The sequence below is a fragment of the Dendrobates tinctorius genome, unplaced genomic scaffold (assembly GCF_039654945.1).
Source record: "Dendrobates tinctorius isolate UK_male_01 unplaced genomic scaffold, ASM3965494v1 ptg000069l, whole genome shotgun sequence".
In the NCBI taxonomy this organism is placed as follows: Eukaryota; Metazoa; Chordata; class Amphibia; order Anura; family Dendrobatidae; genus Dendrobates; species Dendrobates tinctorius.
In genome coordinates this window covers 5,160,356-5,172,665 of record NW_027361737.1, presented here as the reverse complement: position 1 = coordinate 5,172,665, position 12,310 = coordinate 5,160,356, and the positions used below count along the sequence as shown (strand labels likewise).

Sequence of the window (12,310 nt, the reverse complement as noted above, 5' to 3'; positions counted from 1 at the left end):
CATGACAGAGTTCAGCTCTGTAATCCCTGTGGTCACACAGTTTATGCATACACAGGCTCTTCAGCCTCAGTTATCTCACCCACGTCAGGGTTTCCTCATGACTGCTTCACCTCATCATGCTGCAGACGTCCATTCCCTCCAGGGAATCATCAGGCACATGCAGCCATTCAACACAGCATTCCTTGCTGTCAGGAACACAGCCCCCATCTCTCCCAGACGGAGCCTTCCAAAACGGACCAACCTGGTCCCTGCATTCACCTCATGTGACCTATCCTGGCCACCTTATATGGTCCGTAGCCATGCCCACCGGGACACATGGCTATGACCTCATCACAGGTCCTTGAACACCTGGGTGGATTTGTAGGTAACTGATCCCTGACACATTGAAACAGCACTTCAGCAGTATCACTGCTGATCCACACACACAAATGTCTCCATCTCAAGGCCACCCACCTTGGGTTACATAACGGTCATTCAGTATCCTACACCTATCAGGACACTGGAAATGCTTATACTCTCGTTCTGGGACATCCACACAGCGCCTCCTAGCGGACACAGTGGTCACTACACCACACTATGTATTTAATATAAATACATATATATGTGCATTCTACAGTTGTGGCCAAAAGTATTGACACCCCTGCAATTCTGTCAGATAATACTTTCTTCCTGAAAATGATTGCAAACACAAATTCTTTGGTATTATTATCTTCATTTAATTTGTCTTAAATGAAAAAACACAAAAAGAATTGTCCTAAAGCCAAATTGGATATAATTCCACACCAAACATAAAAAAGAGGGTGGACAAAAGTATAGGCACTGTTCGAAAAATCATGTTATGCTTTTCTAATTTGTGTAGTTATCAGCACCTGTAACTTACCTGTGGCACCTAACATTTGTTGGCAATAACTAAATCACACTTGCAGCCAGTTGACATGGATTAAAGTTGACTCAACCTCTGTCCTATGTCCTTGTGTGTACCACATTGAGCATGGAGAAAAGAAAGAAGACCAAAGAACTGTCTGAGGACTTGAGAAACCAAATTGTGAGGAAGCATGAGCAATCTCAAGGCTACAAGTCCATCTCCAAAGACCTGAATGTTCCTGTGTCTACCGTGCGCAGTGTCATCAAGAAAATTAAAGCCCATGGCACTGTGGCTAACCTCCCTAGATGTGGACGGAAAAGAAAAATTGACAAGAGATTTCAACGCAAAATTGTGCGGATGTTGGATAAAGAACCTCGTCTAACATCCAAACAAGTTCAAGCTGCCCTGCAGTCCGAGGGTACAACAGTGTCAACCCGTACTATCCGTCGGCGTCTGAATGAAAAGGGACTGTATGGTAGGAGACCCAGAAAGACCCCACTTCTTACCTCGAGACATAAAAAAGCCAGGCTGGAGTTTGCCAAAACTTACCTGAAAAAGCCTAAAACGTTTTGGAGGAATGTTCTCTGGTCAGATGAGACAAAAGTAGAGCTTTTCGGGCAAAGGCATCAACATAGAGTTTACAGGAGAAAAAAAAGAGGCATTCAAAGAAAAGAACACGGTCCCTACAGTCAAACATGACGGAGGTTCCCTGATGTTTTGGGGTTGATTTGCTGCCTCTGGCACTGCACTGCTTGACTGTGTGCATGGCATTATGAAGTCTGAAGACTACCAACAAATTTTGCAGCATAATGTAGGGCCCAGTGTGAGAAAGCTGGGTCTCACTCAGAGGTCATGGGTCTTCCAGCAGGACAATGACCCAAAACACACTTCAAAAGGCACTAGAAAATGGTTTGAGAGAAAGCACTGGAGACTTCTAAGGTGGCCAGCAATGAGTCCAGACCTGAATCCCATAGAACACCTGTGGAGAGATCTAAAAATGGCAGTTTGGAGAAGGCACCCTTCAAATATCAGTTTGCCAAAGAAGAATGGTCTAAAATTCCAGCAGAGCATTGTAAGAAACTCATTGATGGTTACCGGAAGCGGTTGGTCGCAGATATTTTGGCTAAAGGTTGTGCAACCAAGTATTAGGCTGAGGGTGCCAATACTTTTGTCTGGCCCATTTTGGAGTTTTGTGTGAAATGATCAATGTTTTGCTTTTTGCGTCATTCTCTTTTGTGTTTTTTCATTTAAGACGAATTAAATGAAGATAATAATACCAAAGAATTTGTGTTTGCAATCATTTTCAGGAAGAAACTGAGTATTATCTGACAGAATTGCAGGGGTGTCAATACTTTTGGCCACAACTGTATGTGTATAAATCTATCAATTCTATTATAACCTGTCAGTGTGATTTTACTGTAGCCGCATATGAATTGCCGGCTTTTCAAATGCGATCGGCAGGGGCGCACCTATAATGAGGCCATTGGAGCCTGTCGCCTCAGGCAGGCAGATGCTGTGCACAGGGGGCGGCATTATGCGCTCTGCTACCCGCAGCACCTACAATTTAGCCCCTGCACGCTGGTGCTGCGGTAGCGTGCAGAGTCTTGTAATTGATGAGGTCACCGGAGGGAAGGAGTCAGGGCCCCCTGATCATGTTTCTCCTAACTCCTCCTCTCTTGTGACATCATCACAGGTCTTGAGCGCACAGCCCTCAGTGAGTGTATGCAAGACTCTGCTGTGCTGGTTGTCATGGTGCTGGATGAGGGAAGTTTATGTGTGGGGTCAGGAGGGGTTTACAGAGTGAATGTAGCAGAGCAGCGCGTGTGCTAGGTATACGGAGTAGAGCCATGTGTATGGAGCTGCGCCGCGCGTGTGCGAGGACGTGTACGGAGCGGAGCCGCGCGTGTGCGAGGACGTGTACGGAGCGGAGCCGTGCCTGTGCGAGGACGTGTACGGAGCGGAGCCGCGCGTGTGCGAGGTGTACGGAGCGGTGCCTCGCGTGTGCAAGGTGTGCGGAGCAGCGCGTGTGCGAGGAGCGGAGCCGCGCGTGTGCGGGTTGTACGAAGTGGAGCTGTTTGTGTATGGGGCATACAAAACGGAGCCCTGTGTGTACGAAGTGTATGGAGCTGAGCCGTGTGTGTACGGAGTGGAGCCACATGTGTATGGAGAGGAGCCACGTGTGTGCGAGGTGTACGGAGCAAAGCCACATGTGTACAAGGTTTACTGAGTGGAGCCATGTGTGTACGAGGTGTACGGAGCGGAGCCATTTGTGTACAAGGTGTACAGAGCGGAGCAGCGTGTGTATGGGGTGTACGGAGCAGGGCCACGTGTGTACAGAGCGGAGCCGCGTGTGTACGAGTTGTACGGAGTGGAGCTGTGTGTGTAGGGCGTACAAAATGGAGCCCTGTGTGTACGAAGTGTACGGAGCAGAGCCGTGTGTGTACGGAGTGGAGCCGCGTGTGTATGGAGCAGAACTGCGTGTGTACAAGATGTATGGAGCAAAGCCACATGTGTACAAGGTATACAGAGTGGAGCCATGTGTGTACAAGGTGTACAGAACATGGCCACATGTGTAAAAGGTGTACGGAGTAGAGCTGCATGTGTACAAGGTTTACGGAGTGTAGCCATGTGTGTACTGAGTGGAGCCGTGTGTGTGCGATGTGTACAGAGCGGAGCTGTGTGTGTACGAGGCATAAAAAGCGGAACCGTGTGTATGAGGTGTGCGGAGCAATACCTAAACAACGTGTGTAGAGGGGAGCATTCATATCTCCCAGCGGGACAGTCCCAATTTTGAGGGAGAGTCTGCCCCACTGCCCCGGCCGGGAGCTTACTTTTCCCGCTGACACAGGAGTACACGGTGGAGCCACGAGGAGCACTTTAAAATTTGCACGTGACGTTCCCCCTGAAGTGATGTGCTAAAAGCTGACCGGAAATTAGGTAATTTCGGGAGGAGATTGTGAACCATGGAGGCACTTCAGGGAATGCTCCAGATCCATCACCGTGTCAACCTCCGACAACGTGGACAGCAGGATCGCCTTGGACTCGGGGATGCCGGCCATGTGAGTGGATCATGATATGTCCTGCATTGGGAGGCTCAGGTGGGCACTACAATGGGAGCCGGGCTGCTATAGTATCATTAAAGAATCTTTCTTTCGTTCTCCCTCTGTTCTTTCTTTCTCTCTCTCTAATCTTTCTTTTTTCTTTCTCTCTCTCTCTGTTCTTTCTTTCTTTCCTCTCTTTCTCTCTTCTTTCTTTCTCTCTGTTCTTTCTTTCCCCTCTTCCTTTCTCTCTCTCTGTTCTTTTTTTTCGCTCTGTTCTTTCTTTCTTTCCCCTCTTTCTTTCTCTCTCTAATCTTTCTTTTTCTCTCTGTTTTTTCTTTCTTTCTCTGTTCTTTCTTTCTTTCTCTCTCTGTTCTTTCTTTCTTTCTCTCTCTGTTTTCTTTTTTCTCTCTCTCTCTGTTCTTTCTTTCCTTTCCTCAGTACCCGTCAGTGTGCCCACAGTACCAGTAGAATAAGAGGGGTAGGAAACGAGGTGGCACTGGTCACATTGAGCCTCTCATACTTTATACTGGTGTATAATCATATGCCCTGAGCAACCCCATAAAGTGGGCCAGCCCCAGACAACAGGGTACAAACAAATCACTATTACTATCAGTCCAAGTGGACAATTATATACGTAAAGTTAATGATGTCCTGTGCCAAGCAGTGCGGAGGATCAGAATACACTGAGGAGACCAGAGCAGTGGGGTATGGGGAGAATTATATGGGGCCCATTATGCTGTAGGAAGTAATATAAGGTGCCATTATACTGTATGAAGTAATTTATGGAGCCCGTTATGCTGTATGGAGCATTATATGGGGCCCATAATACTGTATGCAGTAATATATGGGGCCCATAATACTGTATGGAGCATTATGTGGGGATAGGGGATGACTTTCTGTTTGTTGTGGATCTGACCGCTGGAACCCCCATGATTCTGGGAAACGTAGCTTTGAAGAGCACCATGTAAATGGAGCTGTGGTCAATCATACACACTGTGGTGCCATTCACATGTGGCTATTCAAATAACTCCTATAAGAGAGTGATGAGGGGATGACAAAGTATAGCAAAAATTCACTGATCGGGGCTGATGAGTGTTACAGTTTGTGGGCTGGTGGGATTTGTGTGACAGGGCTGCATTTTTATCCCAGTCCGGCCCTGTGCCAGGCCTACCATTGCCATTAATGATCCTTGTTCTGGATACTTCTGTATTGTTCTTGTATGTGCTGTGATGGCGCTGACATCCTTGTGTTTGGACACCTTTTTTTTCTATTTATCTAAATCAAAATGTCCACTATTGTACTCAGTTTTACAATATAAATATAAAAATTTACTTTGTGTGCGGGGGGGCGTCATTTTGCTGTTCGCCTCAGGCAGCAGAGAGGCTAGGTTCACCCCAGGCGATCGGTGTGTAAAAATCGGACAGCACTCGCATGGTCGAATTGCTGTGTGATTTTTTTCTCGCCACCATTGACTTCTATTGTGGGATGCGATCCGATTTCCGATTAAAATCGCAGCATGTTGCAATGTTTTTCCAGTCCGATAGTGATCCAATCCGAGCTGCAAAAAGAAGCAGATGAACACACAATCATAGAATAACATTTGTCCGAATTCAATCCAATTTTTATTGTATTGCATTCGTCCGATTTCATCGCAAGTGGGAATGAGCCCTTAGGCTGTGTTCACACACAGCGTTTTTTTAGCATTTTTTTAGCGGTTTTGACTATAAAACCGCTATAAAACCGCTAAAAATAAGCTTCCCATTAATTTCTATGCATTTTGCGCATATTGATGCGTTTTTTACAGCGAAAAAAACGCACCGCGGTAAAAAAACGCAGCATGCGCATTAATTTTGGGTGCAGCAAAATAACATTGGCAGCGGCACTTGCACAGTAGGATCAATTGGAACACGATAGATGCTACTGCGCATGCGCCGCCGGCGCCATTTTTATGAAGTAAATATTTTTTTACCTGACAATACTATAGACATAATGTGATAAATGTTATTGAGCAGGTGGGCTGCCCTCCCAGGGCCGCGGGGTACTCTGTACCGGGCCGGTGTCAGGGGGGATGTGTCACAGCAACGGTGACCCGGTCCGTGGCCCTGGACGCCCAAAAATCAATGGGAGTTTGTAATGTAGTTTAAGTGGAATGGAATTGTTCGTGACGCCACCTGTGGTGTTCGGCAAGTGAGATGTTAGGCCGACGCTGCATGGGGATCATCTGGGGCTGGTGGTGTGTTGCAGCATAGATGGTGTAGCTCCCCACAGGTGAAGCTGTAGCCCCAGGGCCGTGTAGTGCAATGGATGAGGAGAGGCGCAGGCAGCGCAAAGGATGGTGCCCAGATGTAGCTGTGCGGAGCGGGTTGGCGCAAGAATGAATGGAGGACACCGGGGCTTGTAGTTCCAAAGCTTTACTCACAGTCTGCGGTACACAAGGGTGCCTGCCTCCAGGCCGTGTCCTCCGGGTCAGAGACTCAGTCAACCTCCAAGCAAGATGGATCGCTCCTCTCCAACACTCCGCCAACATGTACCTTTCTGAACGACTCCTCTATAGTGCCTTAAAGTGTGAAGATCTCCTAGTACTGAGTTACACTGGAGTTCCTCCTGACTGATGTTCCCAAGAACTCTACTTGTACGGCAGACAGCTGTAGCCTGCTTCGGGGACTCCCTTCTTCTGAGTCCCGGCTCTCTATCCAGTTGCTGTTGTACCCCAAGTCTTAGATGGGAGTAGTGCATTTACAGCCAACTACTCTACCGGTGTCTGCTGCAGAACCATAAGTGTCCATACAACCTCGGGGACCGGGCCCCGGCCTTGCACTGAGAACCTATAGGCAGGGTTCCTCTTCTAACCCACGTCCTCTCTGTTCTCCTTACTCCTTCGTTCCGTACTTGTCTTTCTCTCTCTTATGGAAGCTTAGGTTTCAGTTCTACGTCTTTCTCCTTCTTTTCCTTTCCCATGCCAGCTGGCTCAGATCACTGAGGCAGCTGCAGCACTCCTTCCTCCATCCCTTCTTCCAGGGATCCTCACTCCTGTCTGAGTGACTTCCTACCCGACTGACCCTCTGTCAGACTGACCTGTCATCCTACACTTTCCCACTCTTTTATGTATCTCAACTCCACCCACCTCCCAGCACATCCAGTGTTCCAAGCAGGGAACCACCAAAGGTGCTCTGCTACTCTCTAAGTACTGAGCCGCAATGTGGTTGTGCAAAACTACCATGTTGTGTGGAGTGCGAGTGTTGGAGCGTGGAAAGGAGTTCCCACCTTACCTGGACGGTGGGGCACTACACCTTAGGAGAAGGTGCAGTACCTCCGTGGCGACCAAGCCTCAGGGGAGCCACACAGGCACCACCACCATTTTACTGAATGTAAATTTTTTTTGTAACCCTACAATATTATTGGGATTGTGTAAAATAGGAGGCAGGTCACTGAATGATTATCATAAGCCCATACAGATGACTATGTAAGCAAAGCACCACATAAAGCCTCGCCTACAGAACCACTCACAACCCCTACCCCATAGCCCCACCCATAGGCTGCCCCAAAGCACCAGAATTTCATTAACTGAAAACTGCAAATAAAGATTAAACAACAACCACAAGACGGATTTCAACAACCAAGGTATCATTGTAATCAGTATAACAGTGCCGACCTGGCACTGTCTGTGGATTACTGAGCACAATCCTGCTGACAGGTGCCCTATACACTTGCAAGAACTATACTTGTCTATTTTTGTCTCCTCAGGTGTTTTTAATGTTGAATGTGTGACTACAGACCATTACACAGGAGGAATGAGACAGCGCTACAGGGTTCAGTCATGTGGCAGACAGGAGTCATCAAAAGGCTTTTTCTATACACACACATATTACATTGCAGCAGAAGAGGTTGAATGGGACTATTCACCAAATCGGACCTGGGAACATGAGAGGCATGTGCACAATGAGGAGAGGTGATTGATTTCTGCTTCCACAGTTATGTTTTCTTTGCCGAACACCTGAATACTGGATAATAAAAAGCTATTGCATAAGGCTAGAGTCACACTTAACGTATAAAAAGTCGGTCCGATTTTGACATCCGAGAATCACACAAATGGTCCCTGAACAGAGATCCGTATATAATCCGTTTGCAATACAAGGATGCGATTTCCTCGCATCTAAGTATCTGTGTGACATCTGTATGGCTTTCGTATGCCGTTATTTTCTAGCACACTTGCAAAATGGACATTTAACTGATCCATGGCCTCAAACATTCGTCAAAACATATATACATTATATGTATGTATATACAGTATACTTTATATATATATATATATATATATATATATATATACACACTCACTGGCCACTTTATTAGGTACACCATGCTAGTAAGGGGTTGGACCCCCTTTTGCCTTCAGAACTGCCTCAATTCTTCGTGGCAGAGATTCAACAAGGTGCTGGAAGCATTCCTCAGAGATTTTGGACCATATTGACATGATGGCATCACACAGTTGGCGCAGATTTGTCGGCTGCACATCCCTGATGCGAATCTCCCGTTCCACCACATCCCAAAGATGCTCTATTGGATTGAGATCTGGTGACTGAGGAGGCCATTTGAGTACAGTAAACTCATTGTCATGTTCAAGAAACCAATCTGAGATGATTCGAGCTTTATGACATGGCGCATTATCCTGCTGAAAGTAGCCATCAGATGTTGGGTACATTGTGGTCATAAAGGGATGGACATGGTCAGCAACAATACTCAGGTAGGCTGTGGCGTTGCAACGATGCTCAATTGGTACCAAGGGGCCCAAAGAGTGCCCAGAAAAAATTCCCCACACCATGACACCACCACCACCAGCCTGAACCGTTGATACAAGGCAGGATGGATCCATGCTTTCATGTTGTTTACGCCAAATTCTGACCCTACCATCCGAATGTCGCAGCAGAAATCGAGACTCATCAGACCAGGCAACGTTTTTCCAATCTTCTACTGTCCAATTTCGATGAGCTTGTGCAAATTGTAGCCTCAGTTTCCTGTTCTTAGCTGAGAGGAGTGGTACCCAGTGTGGTCTTCTGCTGCTGTAGCCCATCTGCCTCAAAGTTCGACGCACTGTGCGTTCAGAGATGCTCTTCTGCCTACCTTGGTTGTAACGGGTGGCAATTTGAGTCACTGTTGCCTTTCTATCAGCTCGAACCAGTCTGCCCATTCTCCTCTGACCTCTGGCATCAACATGGCATTTCCGGCCACAGAACTGCCGCTCACTGGATTTTTTTTCTTTTTCGGACCATTCTCTGTAAACCCTAGAGATGGTTGTGCGTGAAAATCCCAGTAGATCAGCAGTTTCTGAAATTCTCAGACCAGCCCTTCTGGCACCAACAATCATGCCACGTTCAAAGGCACTCAAATCACCTTTCTTCCCCATACTGATGCTCGGTTTGAACTGCAGGAGATTGTCTTGACCATGTCTACATGCCTAAATGCACTGAGTTGCCGCCATGTGATTGGCTGATTAGAAATTAAGTCTTAACACACAGTTGGACAGGTGTACCTAATAAAGTGGCCAGTGAGTGTATATATATATATATATATATATATATATATATGTCTTTATATTTCATACAGAGATAGATAGAAGAATAGCCGATAATTAATTTGTCGGCTTCTGTAAAATCATTGCAGAACCCGACAGGATAGGAGACATGGTTTACATACAGTAAACCCATGCAGAACAGTGAAATTTATAGTGTCTAATACTGTTAGTACTGTGTGTGTGTAAAATTTGGGACCTGTATGTATTTCCTAAAAGAATGTATTCACGGAAAAAACTGGTGCCTTATAAACCACTGTAGAATGAATGAGATGCTGCTGGCAGCAGCACCAGCCTGACCCGCGGTAAACTCTTGAACTCTGGGAGGCTGCACAGCATCAATGACTAGCGGTGACCACTGATTCTGCGCAAACTCCCAGCCTGACCTGCTATGAACTTGGCAGCGTAGGAAAATGAACTGTCACTTTCCCATGCTCAAGAGTTCACCGCGGCTCAGGGTGGGATGCTGCACTGACATCACTGATACTGACGCCGGCAGCTTCTCATTCATTCTTCAGTGGTTTACAGCCAGGGCGGTAGCACCCAGATATGGATTACGCCGTGGGACTTTTCGGCAGACAGGTATGGTATATTGTTGTTTTTTTATTTTTAATATTTTAAAGGAGATAGAGGGCATCGTTTGGATTTAGCAGAACAATAAAGATGGCAAAACTGTGTGTTCTTTTATTTCATTAAAATACTTTATTCTGCATGTGTGTGTGTGTCTTATTGTCACCTCTCCATTACTAAGCCAGGCTTAATGTCACCTTACAATACAAAGGTAACATTAACCCCTTATTACCCCATATGCCACCGCTACAGGCCAGTGGGAAGAGAGAGGCTAAGTGCTGGAATTGGCACATCTTGCAGATGTGCCTTTTCTGGGGTGGCTGGGGGTCAGATTTTTTTAGCCAGGGGGGGCCAATAACCATGGTCTCTCTCTAGGCTGCTAAGACCTGCCCTCAGGCACTGGCTTTCCCTCTCTGGTGCAGAAAATTGCCCAGGAGACCACAACAGTTTTTTACATGAATACATTCTTTTAGGAAATACATACAGGTCCCAAATTTTACACACACATAGTACTAACAGTATTAGACACTGACATATAGAAATCTAACTGTTCTGCATGGGTTTACTGCATGTAAACCATGTCTCCTATCCTATCAGGTTCTGCAATGATTTTACAGAAGTCGACAAATGAATTATCGGTTATTCCGCTATCTATCTCTATATGTACTATGTGTATATATGTATATTTCTACTCTATCTATTCTATTGTAAGCTGTCAGTATGATTTTACTGTACACTGCACATGAATTGCTGGCTTTTCAAAGGACACCGGTGCACATTTCTCGCAAGTCACACGCATGGTCCGTGTAGTATCCGTTTTTTCTCGCACCCATAGACTTGCATTGATGATTCTCAGCCGATATATGGTGCAATTCACAGCATGCTGTGATTTCACTTGCACATATAATACAGACGAGAAAAAAACAGATGATGGGAGCTGCACCATAGATTAACATTGGTCTGAGTGCTATGCGATTTTTTTGGCGCATAGAACTTCGTCAGTATTCCTCTCTAGTGTGACTCCGGCCTTAAAAGGAGACTGTTTTGACCCATCAAGACTGCATACAGTGCTCTGGGGATTAGAGTGCAGATGAAAAATTTCTAGATGCTTGGTCATGTAGGTTGTATGACTGAGGAGTAGGACTCAAAGTTTCAATTCCTTCAACCCTGTGACCACAAATGCTGGTGAAACATCCATGACTTACATAGTCAAATGCTAAAACCCCCTCTTCTCTGCTAGCTGTATGATCCAGAGATGGCTGTAACATCTAATTAGGAGTCTGCTACAAACATCACTCATGAGTAGAGGGGGAGAGTAAATTAAAACTTTGATTCCTCTGTCATGCAGTCTATAGGACCATGCACATAGGTATGTTTCAACCAGAGGCGCAAACAGAAATCATAAGGCTCCATAGTAAAGTTCAAATGGGCCATCCTACCCAAAAACAAAAAAGTATTCACAGGAGTCATGGTGCATAGGTGTAGTCACAAAAAGGCATAACTCCCAACTCTGCGGCACTTACAAACTATTTTTGCTCCCATTGAGGCCCCTTAGTGAACAAATACACTACGATGTCCCTTTAATGGCATCAATAAAGTACGATGCCTACAAAAATGCCCCCCAAATACAGCATGATCCACATATTAAATTCCTCCACATTACCTTCCACATGCACAGTAAGATAACAATACAGCACCCCCCGTAAAGTATGATGCGTCCAGAGTGCCCCCACACCATATGATGACCCCACAATACAGTAGGTACAGAAAGTATTCAGACCCTTTTAAATTTTTCACTTTTTGTTTCATTGCAGCCATTTGCTAAATTCAAAAAAGTTCTTTTTTTCTCATTAATGTACACTTTGCATCCCATCTCGACTGAAAAAAAACAGAAATGTAGAATTTTTTGCAAATTTATTCAAAAAGAAAAACTGAAATATCACATGGTCATAAGGCAACTATTGGCCGGTGAGTCTGACTTCTATACCAGGAATGATCTTTGAACAAATTATTAAACAACATGTATGTCAGTACCTGGATAAGAATGAAGTGATTAAACAGAGTCAGCATGGGTTTGCAACTAATAAGTCATGTCAGACTAACTTAATTTCCTTCTATGACGGAATCACTGATTGGGTGGATCAAGGAAATGCTGTAGATATAGTATATCTTGACTTCAGCAAAGCATTTGACAAAGTCTCTCATACAATCCTTATTGAAAAAATGACTAAGTATGGAATGGACAAGGCAACTGTTAGGTGGATT

At 45.5% G+C, this 12,310-nt stretch overlaps 1 protein-coding gene across 4 annotated transcripts in view; it reads left to right on the top strand.

Moving 5' to 3' along the window:
• The window catches only part of CP (ceruloplasmin), a 237,551-nt gene that overhangs the window by 181,099 nt on the left and 44,142 nt on the right, over positions 1-12,310 (top strand). For all 4 annotated transcript variants that reach the window (XM_073581068.1, XM_073581067.1, XM_073581070.1 and 1 more), the window contains one exon: positions 7,651-7,855. In XM_073581068.1, the coding sequence (XP_073437169.1) occupies positions 7,651-7,855 (205 nt within the window). The remainder of the gene's footprint in view (positions 1-7,650; positions 7,856-12,310) is intronic.